This window comes from Elgaria multicarinata, chromosome 17, assembly GCF_023053635.1.
Source record: "Elgaria multicarinata webbii isolate HBS135686 ecotype San Diego chromosome 17, rElgMul1.1.pri, whole genome shotgun sequence".
NCBI classification, from domain to species: domain Eukaryota; kingdom Metazoa; phylum Chordata; class Lepidosauria; order Squamata; family Anguidae; genus Elgaria; species Elgaria multicarinata.
The window spans coordinates 21,947,960-21,969,007 of record NC_086187.1 but is presented as its reverse complement, the minus strand read 5'-3'; the positions used below and the strand labels follow the sequence as shown (position 1 = coordinate 21,969,007).

General features: G+C 46.7%; 1 protein-coding gene across 3 annotated transcripts; it reads right to left on the bottom strand.

Annotated features, from left to right (window-relative positions):
- Window positions 1-609: 609 nt before the first annotated feature.
- Window positions 610-19,612, bottom strand: DHRS7B (dehydrogenase/reductase 7B). Of its 3 annotated transcripts, none has more exons than XM_063143263.1 (7): window positions 19,561-19,612; window positions 9,900-10,075; window positions 7,591-7,706; window positions 5,747-5,957; window positions 3,339-3,431; window positions 2,649-2,801; window positions 610-1,842 (listed from the first exon to the last, which is right to left on the bottom strand). In XM_063143263.1, the coding sequence occupies exons 1-7, from the start codon at window positions 19,578-19,580 to the stop codon at window positions 1,637-1,639; spliced, it is 975 nt and encodes a 324-aa protein (XP_062999333.1). In that variant the 5' UTR covers window positions 19,581-19,612; the 3' UTR covers window positions 610-1,636. The 3 variants fall into 3 exon arrangements, with proteins under 3 accessions (XP_062999333.1, XP_062999334.1, XP_062999332.1); XM_063143264.1 differs by lacking the exon at window positions 19,561-19,612 and adding an exon at window positions 16,964-17,107; XM_063143262.1 differs by lacking the exon at window positions 19,561-19,612 and adding an exon at window positions 13,850-13,985.
- Window positions 19,613-21,048: the final 1,436 nt, after the last annotated feature.

The window sequence follows — 21,048 nt, the reverse complement described above, 5'->3', positions numbered from 1 at the left end:
TTATAGCAATTGGCTACTCTTCCCCTTCCCTCTGAGTGTGCAAGCAGATGTTACACGGGTGTGACTGCTGCAGGAACTTGATCTTTGTGTTAGTTGTCTTATCGGCAGGGTGGAAACAGCTAAGAAAGGCAAAACACAACGCTGGGAATGAGTTGCACAGTCTAAAACCACTGGTTTTTGGAATAAATTTTAGAGTTGGTAGATTGAAACGGCATGCACAGGTTTCGTTCTAGAGGGCTGCTAAGATTGGTTGGCGAGGAAGACAGATGCAGCTCCCAGGAGTGGATAAATGTAGGGCTAGTATCAAATGTAAGAGCCAACATGGCCAGGTAAGTTAGTATTATAGCTCCTTTTTAACACACTTAGACCCACTGTAGTTTGAGTCTTGAGAGGCTCACTTTGTCCTGTGTCCACTGAGGAGAAGAATGGATTTGTGCCTTTTGCATAAATGAGAGTCGTTCCTATCTTATACCAGCAGTTGAACTGGTTTAGGTTAGGAATATTTACTTTGATATTATTAATCCCACACCCATGCTTCTTGGCAGGGGTGGATCACTTGTAACCCTGCAGATGTTTTGGCTTACAACATCCACCAACCCTTAGCGGTGACCAGTGCTGGGAGTTATACTCCAAAACATCTGGGGGGCACCAGGTTAGAGGAAGCTGGCCTCAGGTGAGAGGGCTCATGGGTTAGACACATAATTCTGTGGACTCCTAGATGCATCAACAAAAAACAAACCAGGCACAGTACATTTGGTGTTGTGCCTTAGATACTAAATTCAGCTGATAACACCATGAACAGAACACACGTCGTTCTTGCTTTAATTTTAGCTATTTTAATAGCAATTAGTAAGTTGGGTCTAGCTGTGAAGGAAGCTGCCTCCCCCCTTTTTTACCATAATTCTCTAACAAACACTCCCACCACCCCTGCTGCCACCCTGTAGTTCTCTCTCCACCCAATGCTTTCGTTGTCGTGGTTTCCTTCTCCCACTGTTCAGTCTGAGCTTAAAAGGCAAGCATATCCTACCAGGCTATTCTTACAAGTCCAGGGGCGGGGCGGGGAGGTGATGTGAGTGGAAGGGCATCTTGATTTCAGACTACTGGCTAAAATGTAGTAAAGGGCAAGGCGCCCACAACACACTGTTTAACTTCAGCCACCTTTCCTTCTCCCCACCATCCAACCCAGCATAAAAGACGTAAGCAGTTACAGGCTCCATTTTTCAGGAGGGAAATAGCAGGAATTAAAACCACAGATGATGAGCTATGCCGAGAGGAAATGACGGATATTGAGCTGTTAATGGCACCTTTTCTGAACAAGCCCTAATCAAACGAATGGGAGGTGTGGCAGAATGCAGCTCCTGCTCATTCCAACATGCAGAACTTCCCTTTGCATCCTACAGTTAACGTCCTCCTTCCCAGCGGCTGAGGAAGCCTTGGGTGGTGATGGCTGCTCTTCTCAGATGCTGGCAATGACGTGCAAGCAGCGCGGGAACGGATCCAACTCTTCACCCAAGGGAGATAGATGAATTAAGACTTCCTGATGTTCGTGCTTCCCACAGACCCTAGACACAAGTAACTGTTGGCTTTTGGTTTATCAGTCAATGGTTCGACAGACTTTACTAGGCTCTGTTCAGGGCTAGGAATCCTTAACTTTTCTCTCCTTTTGGGCTCTGGATGCCATCAAGGTGAAGAAGAGCCTGGGGCAGAGCGTTCGGAGGTACACGGCCAGAGAAGGCACAAAACCAGCAACCAGCACCTCCTTTTTCTTCCCCCCCACAGCGCTGAGAACCACCTGAGCCACCTCAGCAGCTGCCTTGCCTTCTCTGGTTGTCTTGTCCATCACTGAAAAGAGTAAAAAATAAACCTTTTTAATGGCAAGTTAATAGCTGAAAAAAAAGGTGAGTGAGGGGAGACATGATGGAGGTGTACAAACTTATGCATGGTGTGGAGAAAGTGGACAGGGAGGCATTTTTCTCTCCCTCTCTCATAATACTAGAACCTTAAAGGGGTCATTCCCATGAAGCTGATTGGTGGGAGATACCGGACAGATCAAGGGAAGTAACTATACAGTGCAGTTGAACTATGGAATTTGCTGCCATAAGATGTCGTGATGGTCACCATGGAGGAGAAGATTATCCATGGCTACTAGTCCTGATGGCCATATGCTACCTCCAGTATCAGAGGTAGTAGGCCTAGGTACACCAGTTGCTGGTGAAAAGAAGTGTGAGGGTGTTACTGCACACCTATTTGTGGGTTTCCCACAGGCAGCTGGTTGGCCAGTGTGAACAGAACGCTGGACTAGATGGACCCTTGGTCTGATCCAGGATGGCTCTTCTTACGTTCTCGTGTTATATTCTTAATACTCACCTGCCTGGTGGATAAAAGAGGCAGAAGATTGGAGAGGCCAGCTCCTGTCTATTAACTAACCCCATAAATTTGGGAGTGGAGAGAGGTAGACTCATTGTCACTGTTGAAGACAGGCCATCCGGAAACAATCAATCAGAAATCAAGTCCATTAGTGTGTATTTATATCATGATTTCTGAGCCTGTGGCAAGATTGGAGGGGGTTGAATTTCAACTCTCTCCTTCGGACCGTTCACCACAACAGTGAGATACACATAAATTACACGGGCAAAGCCAGTCCTCACCTCCATACTTGGATCCATCTGCCGTCATGGCATTCAGGGACAGATTTGTCTGAATGTAGCCGGGACTCACGACGGTCACGTCAAGGTCATACTGCTCCACCTCAGCTCGCAGGCAGTCAAAGAAGGCTTGGGTGGCATGCTTAGAAGCTGCATCTGGGATAAAACCAAAGGGGGATGCAGGCAGGCTCAAGTCATGGATCTGCAGTGTCCCAGCAGCACCCATGGAAGTATTACTGCTGCAAAGATGTATGTCAGTTGCTTGTGGAGAGGCCCTATAGGAATCACACACTGTCCCTCCAAGACAAACACGTCTGTTTGCGGCAAAGGCGTGTGTGTGTGTGTGTGAGGGTCGGTTCTCCCTGGTGCTTGATGTCCATCTAAGCCAGAAATCTGCATGCAACATTAAATCAAGCCCCCCTTCCTTTGAACTCTATTAATGCCACATCTGCAGGTCCAAGACCATACTGTGCAGCCTTCCCCAACCTGGCTCCCCCTCTAGGTCCCTTGGAATTTCAACTCCCATAATTAAGGGAATTACAGGAGTTGCAGTCCAACACATCAGGAGGGCACCCTGTTGAGGGGAAGGCTGATCATTGTGTATGGCACCACCTTCCCTGCACATCCCTAGCCGATGGTGAGCTCAGCGCTGCACTCAGTTCCTGTCCTAAACCCCAGGAAGAAAGTACTCACATGCAGAGCGGAACGGGATGGCGATTTTGCCTTGAACGCTGCTGATGGCCACAATGTGGCCTTTTCTCCTCTTGATCATGGAAGGCAGAAGTGCTAGAGAGGGAATAAGTGGGGAGAAAGAGAGACACGAGGATGACGTCTTCAAATAGCGTCATGAGAACGAGCGTGTGCTTGGACGCTGGGAGATCTGGGCTCCTTCCCTGGCTCCTGCCTAGAATCAAATCTCAGGAGCGTTACCCGTTTTCATTCCTAGCCCAGCCCTGAAAACTTGGATCTTCACAAGGTTCGCTGCTTGGGTAGTCCGAGCTCTTGTGAGAACCACAATACCAGCTTTTAAGATCCTAATTACATTAGGATCTTAAGAGAGAGAAAAAAGGAGAGAGGTGCTCTTGCAGTTACTGCCGAGACAGCTATGTCCAAGGCTCTCACCCTCCAGAACACAGTTATTTGAAACAAAGTCCCACTGATTTCAGTGAAGGCTATGAGTCATTTTCTTCTGAAACCGAATTTGAATGATGGACAGGGTGCAGAGGCCACATGGAGAGGCAGCTGGTCTATTTTATTTTATTTATTTTATTTATTACATTTTTATACCGGCCAATAGCTGAAGCTCTCTGGGCGGCTCACAAAAATTAAAACCATAATAAAACAACCAACATGTTAAAAGCACAATTACAAAACACAGTATAAAAAGCACAACCAGGATAAAACCACGCAGCAAAGTTGATATAAGATTAAAATCTAGGCGGGTACCGCTGTGGCTTCGAGGCGCTGTGGTGTCCCTACATTGCAGACCGTAAGCCAGAAGCGTTAGACCCAACAGAGTTGGAGTCCAATTTCCCCACTCAGCAGAAGGGGCTTCACTCCTGATTTCTCCACTAAGTGAAGCCAATTCCGCCTCAGTTTGGCACATCAATCCCTCGCCCCCCCCCCCCCCCCGGCGTTCTTTCTGCAGATCTCCGCTGAGCCTGGTGTTTGTTCCATGCAGAGGACAAAGGAAGTTTTCAAAGAGGACTAGCTGTCCACATCCGTGACGTGACGCCTGCCCAGTGCTAAGAAGGATGACAGTTGGAAGCAGGACTCCACCATGGGAAGAGACCTAGATGGCAAACACGCTCAAGCGTTTTGGCTCGATCCCTACCTGAGAGTAAGCCTGTGTCGCCTTGGGCCTGAAAAGGATTGAATTGTGTGGAGTGGGCTAGGTGTGTGCCAGGGGCCATGTTGGGATAAATAGAACTCATGGTGACCTTGACTGCCCTGCAATAATTTATTTATTAATTAAATTGATATACTGCCCCATAGCTGAAGTTCTCTGAGCGGTTTACAAAAGTTAAAAACAGTGAACATTAAAAAGTATACAAAATTTAAAACCATCAAAAGTATTAAAACAACAGTAGCCATTTAACAACAACAGTTCTGGGGTCCATTAAAAAACAAACAAACTTGGCATATGTTGTTAAATGCTGTTAAATGCCTGGGAGAAGAGAAAAGTCTTGACCTGGCGCTGAAAAGATAACAATGTTGGCGCCAGGTGAGCCTCATTGGGGAGATCATTCCATAATTGGGGGCCACCACTGAAAAGGCCCTCTCCCTTGTTGCCATCCTCCGAGCTTCCCTCGGAGTAGGACCTTAGATGTTGAGCGTAGTGTACGGGTAGGTTCATGTCGGGAGAGGCGTTCCATCAGGTATTGTGGCCCCAAGCTGTGTAAGGCTTCATAGGTTAAAACCAGCAGCTTGAATTGGGCTCGGAAATGTATAGGCAGCCAATGCAAGAGGGCCAGAATCGGTGTTATATGTTCGAACCTTCTGGTTCTAGTTATCAATCTGGTCGCTGCATTTTGCACAAACTGCAGCTTCCGAACCGTCTTCAAAGGCTGCCCTACGTAGAGGGCATTGCAGTAACCTAATGTGGAGGTTACCAGAGCATGGACGACCGAAGCTAGGTTATCCCTGCCCAGATAGGGGCGTAGCTGGGCCACCAACCGGAGTTGGTAGAAGGCACTCCGTGCCACTGAAGCCACCTGGGCCTCAAGTGACAAGAGATGGTTCTAGCAGAACCCCCAAGCTACAAACCTGCTCCTTCAGGGAGAGTGCAACCCCATCCAGAACAGGTTGAACACCCCTCATCCAGCCAGAAGAACCACCCACCAGCAGCATCTCAGTCTTGTCTGGATTGAGCTTCAGTTTATTAGCCCTCATCCAGTTCATTGTCACAGCCAGGCACCGGTTCAGCACATCCACAGCCTCACCTGGTGAAGGCCTCTGCATAGCGGTCCAGGTGTTTCACACAGCCTCTAGCACACCAAACGGGTGTAGCTGCTAAGTCAGTGTTGCGCGGTCATGGTTGCATTATCTGGCATGTGAATGATAGTATTAAAGTAAGATGAGGAGGCCATCTTACGTTTTACCTTTTGTCAAAGCGATTGGACCGAAATAGTTGGTCTCCATCACTTTTCTGTCCACCTGCACCACGGTGTCCACAATGGCGCCTCGGTAACTGATCCCAGCGTTGTTGATCAAGACGTCCACGTGACCCACGTGCTTCAAAATCTCTTCAGCAGCGCTGACGACCGCTTTGATGTCCGAGAGGTCAAAGATCACAGTGTGATGCTTATGGGGCTGTTTTTAAAAACAACAACGGCAGTCATCAGTTGTGTCCAAACCTGCTCAGCCACAGAATACACTCAGTCGCTTTGTGTTTTATGTGTTGTGTTTTATATTCCAGATAAACTACTTTGAAGGCATTAGCAGGACGGAGGGTAGAAACAAAAAAATCCCTCTATTCCCAATGTTCAAAGGTGAGTGCCGTTGCTTACAGAGCCAAAACCGCACCACCCATGCACTAAGACACTCAGCTTATCGTCTCTTGCAGTAAAGCTGAGAAGCCGTCAGACAATGGAAGCAACTGCTTAGGGAGGTATTGAAGCAGAGACTGGAAAGCCATTGATCAAGGATGCTTTGAACTGAATTTCTGCACTGAGTTGAAAGTTGAACTAAATGGCCCTTCCAACTCTAGGATTCTATGAAAACCCTCTTTTTGCAGTGCAGCATTACATCGGCAACGATACCAGTGCTAATCGGGTTGGCTTTAACCAATTTACAAACCCACTCTGTCGTGTTTCTCAAAACCTCCCGCCTTCTTGGGAGACAATAGCGAGGCCGGCTAAGTAATCCACAAAGCTTTATTCAAGCCATAAGCATCTCTTCCCACCTGAAGAGAGTCTAATCTCTGGGAACTTTCCCCTAGGCAAAACTAGGCAAACTAAGTGAGACAATTGTCCTTTCAAGAAGAATGGAAAGCCTTTTCCCAAGGCGCGTTCTGAGGCAGCTTCTCATGAGATGCGAGCCAGGCCAACTTCCTCTCGCTCTGCCCGTTTTAGTCGGCGGCGTACTCTAGGATCGGCTAACCTGTCCACGCTCTCTCCTTCGGAAGAATGTTGGCTTCTCACTGACTATGTATTGTTTGCCCTTGAGGAGATAAGCTCTGGAGAAGGTTCACTCCCAGCTGGTGAAGAGCCTGTGAGAGCTTTCTCCCCCGCTGGTACAGGCTGGCCTGTTTCTGGCACCGACTCCTCTACTTCAGATTCTGATTGATCACTTGAAACACTTTCTTCTAACTTAAGGGGAGCAGGGTTAGATATGACACCCTCCAACCACTGTGGTTAGTTCCAAAAAAAAGAGGGAGGTGGGAATTTTCGTAGATGAAAGAAGCGGTAAGGCAGCAAACAGAGGATACAATGAAAGAGTCAACTGTAACTTACACTGCAGCCTAACCCCAGGAAGGGCTCCTTCCACACCTTCAAGGGCTCGATCTCTGGTCCAGAGCAACCCAGCGCCCAGCGAATCCTTTCCTCCTCAGTCTCTTGACAAGAGCTTCAAATCCCCCTTCTAAGGGCTAGCTGGTCGAGAGCTATGAGCCATTCAGCATGTACCCCACCCCACACCTGTGCCTTGCTTGTAAAGGCTGTGGCCTTGCTAGTAAAATACTCTAAAGGGAGTACTTGGCAGAAGTCCCACAGGCTAAAAACTCTTAAAAGGAGAGTCAGATTTTAGGCGTGAAGGGCAGCTTCACACCACAGGTGGTGCCTCTTTCTAAAGCCTCGTGGAGATGTCTCTTCCATCCCTCCTTCCCAAGATCCCTTTTAAATCTGGAGACGGCAGGGACTGACACCTACCTGGTGGATGCAAAGCACCGGTGAGCTGCAGGCCCTCCCCGCTCCACCCTATCTGTCCTTCCCCGACCCACGCTTACGTTCTTTGGCTGGCTGGCAGTAGCAGACAGCTCCCGCAGAAGCTCTTGAAGCCTCTCTCCGTTCCTTCCACACAGCACCAGCTTTGACCCAGCAGCATGGAAAGCTTTGGCACATTCTTGGCAGGGAAGAAGACGGAGGAAAGACAAAGAGAAGGAGAGAGAGAGAGAATATGCCATATCAAGAGAAGCCTTGTATTCGCGTTTCCTAGCGGGTACAGTAGCGATGGGTTTAGTCATGACCCAAGAGTCCAACAGTGATATGGGCTCGGAGGCCGAAGAACCGGAGATGCCGACAGAGGAAACTCCAGGTCCAGGCAGCCACTGCAGAGCTGCCAGAGGACCCCAGAGCCTGAGGTGCTAGAGACCCCCGAGACCCGGATGCCAGAGACCCCCGAGCTCCCAGAGCCCCACATTCCATAGAGCCAATGCACCAATGCCGTCAGTGCACCAGGCACGAGCTCTCGGAGAGATGGAGGAGTGTTAGGCTTCGAGCCTGTCCCTTTAGGGCTTTCATTTTGCAGGAAAAGGTGGAGTCTGGGACTTCAGATTGGTCTCAGGCCTCATCGGAGCAAGTCACGCAGGGCCGAGCTCTCCTGGCTGTTACTACCTCTAGCCGGCCTTGTTGTTTTGCGGCCTTGTTCTGGGCTTCTGCTCAGTCCGGAACAGGGCAAGTCTGTAGAGGATCTGCCTTACTGGGGTGATCCAGTAACACCAGGCATTCCAGTGTTTAGGATGGCTGGGGAAGGCTGCGAGTTATAAGACTCCCCCACCCCCCTGTCTAAACATGCGTAGAATTGCGCCCTTAATGGTCCTTCCATTTCTCCAGCTCTTGCTAAGAACACCAGTTTTGTGTATGTCCATTTCATTTCTGTATAAAGGGCAACATGTTTTGGTTTATTTAGCTCTAACTTTTTAAAAGAGAGGGGTTTTGTTTTTAAAAAAGAAACGTTGAGTAATCCTTATTTCCACAATTACTAGTGGTTTAATCTTTCCTGCTAGGATAGGTTTTCTTTTGTTATTCCACACCCACCGACGGTGGGATAAAGTAGCAGCTCCTCTCTCGGATGACTAGAAAGTATTTTGTGAGGACAGTGGGTGTAGAAGGGCAAGTTGCCATGTTTGACTAGGTGTGTCATATAGTGAATGAATAGTTTTGGGGCGGGAGGCAAAGCTGACATCAACTCAGCTTCTGTGTCTCAAAGGGGGGGGGGGTAATTCACAAGGGGGGTGACACAGAGACAAGCCCCTTAGGCTGAAGAGATTCCTTTGAGTCAGATCATAAGCTGCAAAGGGACAGTGTTCAGTCCCAATCTTCATGAGGAAATCAGCTAGTTAGCGAGGGAGAACCAGGTTTAAAAGGATCAGGTCACTCAGGTTGCTGTGGTTCTATTATCATAGAATCATAGAATAGCAGAGTTGGAAGGGGCCTACAAGGCCATCGAGTCCAACCCCCTGCTCAATGCAGGAATCCACCCTAAAGCACTGATGTACTACAGCTCCCAGAAGCCCTCACCACTGGCCAGACTGGCTAGGGCAGATGGGAATTGGAGCCCTACAACATTTGGAAGACCGTGGACTCCCAAGCCCTGAGGTGCTCTCCGAGACACAATTGAATGAGCGGCTATGGAAATGTTTCCCTTTCGCCACCTTGTCAAGCACGCTGAAAATGCTCAGCTCACCTGAGCGGAATCAAGTTGAGTGCCTGAACTTGAAACTGCTGGCAGGGACTTGTATGCCAGGTGGGCGCGACAGGTTAAAGCAGTTGTTATCCAGCTGCTGGGCAGGCTCTCCCCCCTCCCCCTCCGTGTGTGTCTGCAGGGTGTAATGGGACATTTCGTGGACAGGGAGAATCCTGCGATAGGTGCAGCCTCCCTTTCTCCAGCAACCAAGATTTGGCATTGCAGCTACTTCTGCTTTTGAGAAAGGAGGAAGGGAGGAAGGGGACAGCCCCCAGTGCAAGAGGTGCAGATGTGGAATGAGGTACCAGGCAGCCAGACGGGGAAAAAAATCGGGCTAGTCCTTAAAGATCCTGGGATGCTCAGTCGATGCTGTTTCGAGGTTCACATCACCACCAGTGTTTCTACTTGCCTCGTACCTGCTCAACCTGTACATTCGGGGAGAGGTGCTGCAAATATAGAACATGTCTCTAATTCTTTCCTCTTTCACAAGGATTCTGATGCAGCGATGCTACCTTGGAACTTGAGCAGGGTGAAGGGTTTATCGCCAGCCCTGCTTCTTAAAGGAAGATGTTAAGGAACATGGGGCCCTTATCTCCCTCCTTTGCTATGCCAAATCACTCCAAAACTTACCTTTCCCTAGTCCAGAAGTTGCTCCTGTGATCACCACCACGGCATCTTTGAGGTAGGCCCTGACGCGCATTCGCTGAAGCAGCCAGAAGAGGCCGAAGATCCCCAAGCTGCCAAAAAGCAGCGGCAGAATGACCATGGAGGTGAGATCCATGAGTTTTCCTTTACCGCTCTTCCTCCTGGTGTTGTGGGAAATGAGTAGAGACGAAAGCACATTGCACAGGCTGATCACAAACTTGCATTACGTAGATTGATCACAAACATTTCCACTATTTTTGCACGCAACATCTGGCAGCTCCCCGGGGCCTGTTTTGCAACATGTAAAATCAGTCAGCTGGGAGCAAGGAAGCCACTGACCTGGCCAACTTGCCTTCCGATCCCTTTTGCACCAGGGCATTGCCATTTGTCCCTCCCTGCCTCAAATCAAAGGCACTGAAAGGAGCAATGCATCTTTTTGAAAGGGGAACCTGATTCTTCAGATGCAAACATATACATTAAGTCAGGCTTGTACAGCAAGGATTGTCTCCAGACAACCAAGCAGAGCTCTAATTTCATAAACTGGATCCCTTCAGACTGTCTGCCACAAGGGACAAAACAGAGCTGAACGTAAACAGTCTTTTCTTTCATGCACTAGTATTTTTGGTGGACGTTTGTGCAAGACCTCCCCACACAACACGTCCAGTTCTTAATGTCTTTGGCTGAGGCCTTGCTGTGAGTGGGAAAAGGGCCTTCTCTGTGTTGGCACCCCAACTTTGGAAGCCCTTCCCCAGGCACGTTGTCAGATGCCTACATTGTTACCATTTAAGTGCCAATTAAAAACTTTTGCTTTTACTGATGAACTGCTGTTTTATCGGGGTTTGTTGTTGACACTCTTTAAAAGATGTGATTTGGTTTTATTTGGGGGTGAAATGGTGAGATCGTTTAGTACTGTAAGGAGTTTTTGTAAGCCACCTTGAGGACTAGCTGGTTGAAAGATGAGATATACTTTTTCTCTAAGACTCAATTAAATGAAAGTTGTGGGTTATCTGTGTAAAACTGTCCAATATCTTTTTGAGTACAAGAAAGGCAGAAATGGGGTCAACTGAAATTATTATTATTTATTTATATAGCACCATCAATGTACATGGTGCTGTACAGAGTAAAACAGTAAATAGCAAGACCCTGCCGTGTAGGCTTACATTCTAATAAAACCATAATAAAACAATAAGGAGGGGAAGAGAAAGCAAACAGGCACAGGGTAGGGTAAACAGGCACAGGGTAGGGTAAACAGGCACAGGGCAGGGTAAACAGGCACAGGGTAGGGTAAACAGGCACAGGGTAGGGTAAAACTAACAGTATAAAGTCAGAACAAAATCAAGTTTTAAAAGCTTTAGGAAAAAGAAAAGTGCTTTAGGAAAAAGAAAAGTAAGAACAGAAGAGCCATGCTGGATCAGACCAAGGGTCCATCTCATCCAGCATTCTGTTCACACCGTGTCCATGGATGTTTCCCCTCAACATACATATATACTAGCCTTCCCCATCCTAGGATCTTCCAGGTATTTTGGACTACAAATTCCATCAGACCCAGACAGCATGCCCCAAAGTTCTCAAAGTGCTGAATTCTGTGCCTCTTAACACTAATTCCAGCACCTGTGTTATGCAGCCCTGGGCAAGAGGCCAAGTAGTCTGGCACAGTAAGCCTTTGATCCAACGTGCTACATCACGTTCTAGTCTTCCCAGTGGCAAACGCATGGGCTCAGAGGCAGAGCACCTGCTTGGCATTCAGAAGGACCCAGGTTCAATCCTCGGCATCTCCAGTTGAATGACCTTAGGAAGCAGGGCCCAGCAAGACGATATGAAGCTGCCCGGGTCCCTGGGGTGGCAGTGCCAATTAAAGTAGATAATGGTGGGAGAGATGGGCCAACTCCGCAGGGTTCATATGCAGGGTTGTTTATAAGCAGGGTTCTGTTGAACCATCCAAAAGCATCTCTTACAGTGGTGCAGTTAATTTTAAATCTCTGGACTATAGTGGTGCAGTTAATTTTAGACTCTTTGGGGAAAGGGGTGGTAAAGTGTATTACTTCACTTTCTTCAAAATGTAGCAAGCCAGCCCAACTATGTTTGACGGCCCTCCTGATCATTTGGAGTGGGGCCCTGGACTTCTACCCCCAAATCCTGGATTGATGACATCACTGATCTCTCAGGAGACCCACGTGGCATGCTACCTCTTAAGGCCTCTTGCTGTTTTTTCTCCTCCCACAACTCAAGCCCAGTCCCCACCCTCCCCAAACAACTTCACAATACACTTGACTAATGTGCTGGTCAACAAACAAAACACTGATTCAATATAGTCTGGTGTGGTGTTTTTGTAGCCCATGGCTGATCCCAGAGTTTGAGTGAGAGACTTTTTTTCCAAAAGGGAAGCAGATGTAGAAAATGGTAAATGTCTCAGATGTTCAGGGTTACCTGGCACCAATTCACATGGTAGGGTTTTTTTTGGGGTGTGCACAAATTTGAACGTGTGAATCAGATCAATGTGCATTTGAAAACGTGATCATCATATAAATACCCATGTCAGAGCTAGGATTGGCTGCAGCACCGTCGACCTGAGGTTGCAGCCATGTAAAGTGCGGAAAGGCCCTCAAGCAAGTCTAATGATCACGAATTCCAGCACCCAAGCCTGAAATTCTGATTCCGGGTAGGATTTTGTCAGTCACAGCCAGAAAGGCCCAGACTGGTGTTCCAAGGATGGATGGATTTAGCATGCTAAGTTTCTGGAGGATGCAGGCAGGCATTCTATGGGAGCCAACTGAAAAGTCAACAGTCCTCTGGACTTCCATCTCCAGTAATATAGAATCATAGAATAGTAGAGTTGGAAGGGGGCCTATAAGGCCATCGAGTCCAAACCTCTGCTCAATGCAGGAATCCACCCTAAAGCATCCCTGACAGATGGTGGTCCAGCTGCCTCTTGAAGGGTTCTAGTGTGGAAGCTGCCTCTTGTCCAGCTGCCTCTTGAAGGGTTCTAGTGTGTTACCACCTCCCTAGGTAACTGGTTCCATTGTCGTACTGCTCTAACAGTCAGGAAGTTTTTCCTGAAGTCCAGCTGGAATCTGACTTCCTGTAACTTGAGCCCGTTATTCCGTGTCCTGCACTCTGGGATGATTGAAAGGAGATCCTGGCCTTCCTCTGTGTGACAGCCTTTTAAGTATCTGAAGAGTGCTATCATGTCTCCCCTCAATCTTCTCTTCTCCAGCTATAACAGATCCAACATCAAACTCTCTGGCTCTGCTTGTTTTGCATACGGAGTTAGATTTCCCCCCTCTTTCAACTGCAAATTCCAACTTCAGGTTTGTTCTAGCCCTAAGTATTTACATTCAAAAGGCTGACTCCGCAAACAAAACAAACCACCGCCCCCATACATACCTCATCAGTACAATATGTTATTGTGATGGGGGGAAAAGCCCATCACAACGGTGGAAGACCTTTTTTTTCTGCTTAGGGTGGAGTTCCCTTAGGGGAAATTTGTCATAGGACTCCTCTAAATGAGCAATTTATTGCACACTCTTGAGTGGTCACTCATGGAAGTTTTCAGGTCCATTACAAGACATTGTCAACTACCAGGATGTCTCCTGTGGTATCCCCTGAAAATCCCCCTATAAAAAAACTACTTTCAATGTGGTAATATGAGGGAAAGTGGGATCTTTTGCCACTCACTGCCCAACGTTGCTGGAATCTATTTTAGATATATATAAATATAAGTTTTGTAAATAAATAAATAAATGGGAGTGATGATCACCCCAATACACTATAATCCCAAAATTCAATATCACACCTAATAATGAACTCATGTTACCATAATATCAGTATCTACATATTTATGGGTATCACAAATGCGAGACAAACTCCGATTAAAGCAAAAGGCAGCAACGCAGACAGAACAGGTCAGAGGAAGGAGAGGAAAAATGGCAAACCACCTTGTGAGTAGCCGTGCCCAAGTGATACAAGTCTCTGGGTCCACAGTCAGAGAAAATACCTTACCGCACTCCGGGACTCTTGACTCTGGAGAAAGGTTTGCCCCAGCTAAACACGGTGCCAGGTTAAGGAATTCCATTTCGACGCTTTAGAGACTAATTTTCTACAGGGAAAGTATTCGGTCAGCATCATCGTCACAAACCAAAGATGCCAGCAGAAACGTAATGTCATTTATGAGGAAGGTAGGAATGGGCTACGCAGGCCATGGAAGTGGACTGGCACTGGCACTCATAAAAAAGCAAAGCTGTTTCCATTTCAGACCGTGCTGCACGTTTGATCAACCAGACGTATTGCCAAGTGCGCTGTGCACGGTTCGTGACGTTACACGAGGGAACAAATGAGCAGGTTACAAGAACGGAGATCTAAACAAGGAAAGTTGGATTTGATTGATTAGTACAAGACATCAAGCAAATGCCAAGTATGATCCCTGCCAAAAGTTAATCACTTTTAAAGGCCATTAATTTCAAGCATGTGTTCAAAGTGATGCTCAAACTCTTTAGCCCACACTTCTCTGACTTGGTGCCTCCCCCCGCCCCACCAGATGTACTGGACCCTCACTCCCAGCCAGCATAACTGTTGCAATCCAACACATCCAGAGAATCCCAGGATGGAGACAGCGGCTTTAGCCTTTCAACTTCCTCCTTCCCAGTTTAACATCGCCAAAAAAGGATGAATCGTAATTTTTAAAAGCAGCAAAAAAATGCTTTAGGCAAAAGAGAGCCTGAGGCACAAATAGCCAATTCCAGCTTCCTGCAATTAAGTTTAAAAACATAAAAAGCATAAAAACACAGTATTCTTGAAGGATATAACCTGTTCAAAAAGAACAGAAGAAACAGAAAGGGAGCCAGAGTTGCACTATATGTTAAAAATACTTATTCCTGCACAGAAATATAGGAGGATGAGCCTGGGAGCCCTGTTGAGAGCATCTGTATTAAAATGAATGGGTCAAGGAATAAAAGGAGCATGATAGTCGGAGTCTACTACTGACCACCCGATCTAGTAGAAGATGACGATTAAACTTTTGAAAAGCAAATTGCCAGTGTTTCAAGGAAGTACGACGTAGTAGTGATGGGGGACTTCAATTACCCCTGATATCCGTTGGGAGACAAATTGAGTCTGACTTGGTCAAAAAATGCAGGAGAAAAAGCATCATAGAATCATAGAATAGCAGAGTTGGAAGGGGCCTACAAGGCCATCGAGTCAAACCCCCAGAAGGAGTCCAGAGGGGAAGTGGGACCATCCTGCCAGCCTGGCTGTAAGATTACTACTTTCCCCCCCTCTTCCTTTCTCATCCCCTTTTCCTTTGAGATTGTAAGCCTGCAGGCAGGGACTGTCTAGTTTTACTGATTGCATGTACGCCACTCCCAGCATTTGGGGGGTTGAACTACAAGGTGTGAAAGTGAATACAATGGGGGAAAGCAAGAATCCCAATTTTAGCAGCAACGGTCTTCGCAATTATGCCAGTCCTTTTACAACTTCATTGGCTGCCAGTCCAGGTCCAGGCCCGATTCAAAGTGCTGGTATTGACATTCAAAGCCCTAAACGGTTTGGGGGCAGGTTATTTGAAGGAACACCTCCTCCCATATGTACCTGCCCGGACCTTAAGATCATCTACAGGGGCCCTTCTCTGTGAGCCCCTGCCAAAGGAAGTGAGGCAGGTGGCTACTAGGAGGAGGGCCTTCTCCACTGTGGCACCCCGGTTGTGGAATGAGCTCCCCAAAGAGGTCTACCTGGTGCCTACACTGTACTCCTTTCATCACCAGCTGAAGACCTTTTTATTCTCTCAGTATTTTAACACTTAATTTTAACTTAAATTTAAATTTTACTGTTCTAACTCTGTATTTTAATCTTATATCAATTTTTGCTGCATGGTTTTATCCTGGTTGTGCTTTTTATACTGTATTTTGCATTTGTGTTTTTAGACTGTTGGTTGTTTTATTATGGTTTTAATTTTTGTGAACCACCTAGAGAGCTTCGGCTATTGGGCGGTATAAAAATGTAATAAATAAATAAATAGCTTAGCATCCAACCAAGCTGGCATTGGTGGAATTGCCACGGAGAATCAAGAAGGAACAGGCTGTTTTTATTCTAGTTCACCAGTCAAATTCAAACTGGAAGTGTGCCCACCATGTTATGGTTCCTTAGGCGGTTTTTCACGAACCACCTGTTTCTCTCGCTTCAGACAATGTATTTAGAAATTTCCGAAGCCAAATTATTTGTTTCATCTCTCTCTCAATCTCCCTCTCACACACACACCTGATTTCCACCAAAATAGCCTCAATTTTGATTGCACCAGAGCATTACCTAGGGTAATCTGGAATCCAGGTAACACAAAGATCTGAATATAGAAGAATATTATATTCTGCTGTTAATGCAGGTCTTATGGGCCACCGTTGCCATGTTTTAATTGGCTGGATATGGTCAAGACCGTTCAATGGAATATAACCGTAATTGGTTAACATGCATCTAAGTTAGCTCACATCGAAACGAGCAAATTGTGTTTCATTACCACTTCAATGGCATAAGAAGAAAGGCTTTCATTTCACTGAGGCAGTAATATAGAGCTAAAGGCACCATGTTACAGTTAATTTAGAACTCTTTCACACACAACGTAGCCCAGCAAAGAAAAAGAAAACAACAACCACACTCTTCTAGTTCCAAACAATTGAGTTGGTTGTCCTTGAAGGGCATTTCCCCCCATGAAATTTAACGCAGCTCTTGCTACAACCAGGTTTAGTACGACCTATTATCGGTCAGAAGGCTCATTTGTATTACATTTGTATTGCCTCTTGATGCTATATTTACAATAATCAGAGACATTATGACGGATACCAAGCAAGGTTCCAAGACGACGTAAGCTTTATTTGTAAAAACTGCCCAGTGTAAAACATGCCAAGAGCGAGAGGAAGATTTCAGGGAGTTGAGAGGTGCCGTTATAAAAATAAACGGAAGAAACATAAACCTCTTGTCTTATTCTATTTGGGTAAAAATAGCACAAGGCCTTTTGGGGTCACCCCCCCCTCTTTCTGCAGCGTGAAGAACACACAAGATCCTACCTTTTCGAAAAGAGCTCCCTTCACTGCAGCGTGTCCTACATTGATATCAGAAGTTTTGACAGAGGGCTGACAGCTTTAAATAGGAAATTGGACAGCTGCCAAGCTGATACTTTCAGTCCAATACCGGCACACGCGATCAAGGCTGGCCTCCAAGTACAAGCCTCAGAAACGCTCTGTAACATTACGCATGTAAGGGGTCATTTCAGTTGAGCGAGAATCGGAAGGATGAACTCAAGAGGCATTCTTCCCCCTCCAAGGTGACACTTTTTCTACTCCATACTAGCCCAGTGTATGACCATTCTGGGATAGGGTAGAAGCCATAAGATCAGGCTTCTCCAACCTGTTGCCTCCCAGATGTTGGCTGGGGATGATGGGAGTTGCAATCCAACACATCTGGAGTGCATCCGGTTAGGGAAGGCTGATATGTATTGATAACCGGAAACCAAGATAGGTTCTAGGTGCGGTCAGGTTTGAGAAATCAACACCATTCTCATTTCTCCACCTACCATACAGCTCTGAACTGATGAAAAGGCCTTATCAAACCATTGGTCCACCCATCCCAGTACTGTTTATTTCAACTGGCAGCTGCTCTCCATGGTTTTTCAAGGACCTGCTTATCTGAGGTCCAGTTTAACTGGAGAGGCTGGGGCTTGGACCTGGGACCTTCTGCATGCAACCCTGTGCCCTGCTCATGAGTTATGAACCACCTGGCAGAATACAACAGCCTCAGTTAATGTTACACGCATGACTAACCCATAAACCCTTTTTACCAACCTGCCAACCCACACATACCTACTTTGTCATGTACGTGACCTGGAGGAGGTCTTTCGTAAAGTTTTCCTGCCTGGTTGCAGAGAAGCAATTCTTACTGGCCATCAGCTGCTATTTACAAGTTTGCAATATGGAAGCCACAAACTCAAGCCGAGGATAAACTCATTTTGGACAGTATAATACTTTAACACCTGTAGTGACATCTTCCCTATTGCTCTTCAGTCATATTTACTGTTTTACTCTGTACAGCACCATGTACATTGATGGTGCTATATAAATAAATAATAATAATAATAATAATGGTGCAGTTCACTTCCATGGCAGCCCACGGAGCTGCCCCGTACTCACAGGTACTTAATACCTCAGAATAGCTTCACTTCTGTTTTTCCAGAAGAACATCCAGTGATTCCTTAGCAAATTAAATTTAACTCTTTGTTTAGTCAGGTCCCACAACTTTGGTTCTATTCTCAAGCGTGTCCCTCAGTTCCTTGTCAACAGGCCCTGGCGGCATCTGCAAGCAACGTACAGGTACATTCTTTAAAACCATGGAGTTGGAGGGAACTTTGTAGGCTATGAAGTTCAAACCTCCTGCTCTGTGCAGGAAATTGACAGCTAGAGCATCCCCCACTGATGGCTGCTCAGGCTCTGCTTGAAGATCTCCACCAAAGCAGAGCACACTCACTTGATGAACCCATCTTACCATCAAGGTGCTTCTCCTAATGTTCAACCTAAATCCACCCTCCTGTAATTAAAACCCTTGAGATGAAGTCCTGCCCTCTGGATGCATCCAGACCAGGCTTTCACTGTGCCATCACCCTGCCTCGGATTTTATAAGGAGTCCAGACATCATCATAAGAACATAAGAAGAGCCATGCTGGGTCAACTGAGGGTCAATCTAGTCCAGTACTCTGTTCACACAGTGGCCAACCAGCTGCCGGCCAGGGACCAACAAAGCAGGACACGAGTACAACACCCTCCCTGTTTTTCCATAGCTTCTCTCTTTTTTCCTACCAAGAAAAAGATGAAATAGCTGCACAATGCCTTTAGGTTAGTGTTGCTAGGAGGCATAAATCTAAAGTCTTCTGTACATCTTGTATTTTGCTAGTACTAAGCAGTAATAAATTGTAAGGAGGGAACATTGGCTTATGTCTTCCATTTTCCACACTTAGGATGCAACCCTATGCATGTTTAGGCAGAAAAAACGTCCTAGGAATCTCCTTCCAGAATGCCATCTCATATGCTTACTACTAAGCGTAAACCCGTCCAAGTAGACTATAACACCTAGCCAGCCTTCCCTGCTCTGTCGCCCCTCAATCCTGCATTTTTGTAACATCTTGCCTGATGAAGAGACCCAGAGATCTCAAAAACTTGCACGTGTTTTGAGATCTCTGAGTCGGCCCATTAAAGGCACTGTATGCATTTTGGTAGCAATCCTCCATTTATTTTTATCCTACTGAAGCTCAGGGCAGGAAGCTTCATGGTTAGAACAAGGAAATGAACCTGGATCTCTTCAGTCCACTCAACCTGCTCTTATATAGCTATTAATACTAAGAACTGAGCCACATTGAACTTAGTGGTATACACATTTTTTGTGATCTCCCCTCCACCCCCCTTTTATCTTCACAACATCCCTGCAAGGTCGGTTAGGCTGAAAGATGGCTAAAAACTCACCCATGGAGTTTCATGGCTAGGTGGGGATTTGAACCTAGGACTCCCCAGTCCTAGTCTGACGCCAGGGGCGAGAGTCCATCCCCCTCAAAGGCGTATTGGGCTAAGAGACCCCAGGCAGAGACCCCCGCCCCATCCCCCCATATTCCATTCACTACCTGGCAACCACGGTCACCATGACCACACATCCGGAAGTGCGATGACCTTCCTCCCGCCTGTCTCCACTGGACCAATCAAAACACACCTTCCTTCCCCCCCCCCAGCGGAAGGTGGAGCTGGCAAGAAAGCGGCCAATAGGAAGAGCGCGCGCGCGCGCGTGCTCACGCGGGAGGTCGGGACACCAAAAACCAACGGATTCAGTCCAGGGGAGGTTCAACTCTATTTAGGGTCCCCCTAGCAAACATGGGTTCCGCATGTGGAGTTCCGCTTCAGAGATTGTTTTGTAGCTTTGAGGGGAAAGTTCAGGGAAGGAGTCGCTGGGACTGTTAAATCCTGAACCGGCTTCCCTTATTGGGTGGAGGAAGGTCAGCCCTGTACTTTTCATTCACCCACTAATACAGTCTATGATAATACTTATTTTGTTGTGGACACAGTTTTCAGTATAATAACGCTGGTTTTATTTGCTTGAATTAAAAACAATTTTTGGGATCTTCCTCCCAAAAATTCAAGGCGTTGACCATTAATTCAGCTCCTAATTTACTCTCACAGCAACAGGCTGGCAGATAGTGACTACTAGTCCAAGGTCACCCAGTCAACTTCATGGATAGTCCACCAAACTGGCTCTCAAATAGAGATTAATACTGGGAATTGAGCCCCCCTTGAACTTAGTGGTATATACTTCTACGGACACTTACATCCTGGTTTTGTATGTGTTTACGATTGCATGTGGTGTTTTGTAAATCTGATAACATGCATGGTGAAGTTCTTAGCCGCTGTTCCTCCAGGGCTGATGTCAAGGGTAGGCATAGTTGGGCACCTGCCAAGGAACCACATCCCGGCAGGAGCACAGTGACAAGAGCCTGCTGGACTTTCTCCTCCTCTTCAGTACTGCAACCTGTTTCTTCACCTGCCTCTTGCTCTGGGCCAGATAATGGGACAGGTGAGGAGGAGGAGCAATAGATGCCACTCACAGCCTGCTTGCTCACTGGCTCTTAGCCTTATCAAGTTAGGAAGTAGGAGCAATGGTGAGAAACAGGAGAAGGAGCAAGTTCAGCTGGTGACAATGGCAGTGAGAAGGTAGATTCACTCAGGGAAGGGGCCCATGGAGGGTTGCTTGCCCAAGGGACACCCAAACCCTGGAAACAGCAACACACCTCGTTTTAAAAGACAAAACAGACCGGGCCAGCTATGTAATACCGCTAGGGCAAACAAAAAGGCCACAAAAGAAGTGAGCAAGTTTTTGAATTTATCAGAACTCTTCAGAAGGATGAATGTTAAGTGAGACAAAAAAAGAAGAGGTAAAGGAGAAATGTATTTGCTGAGCGACAAGGTTAGGAACATTTACAGTTAAAACAACTTATGTAATTTTAAAATGGAATGGAGTGCAGATGGGCTGTGCTTGATGCAAAACATATAAATGGGCTCCAAAGTCTACATGAAAACATGACATTCATAATCTGCTGTTTAAAAGCATCTCCAGTTAAAAA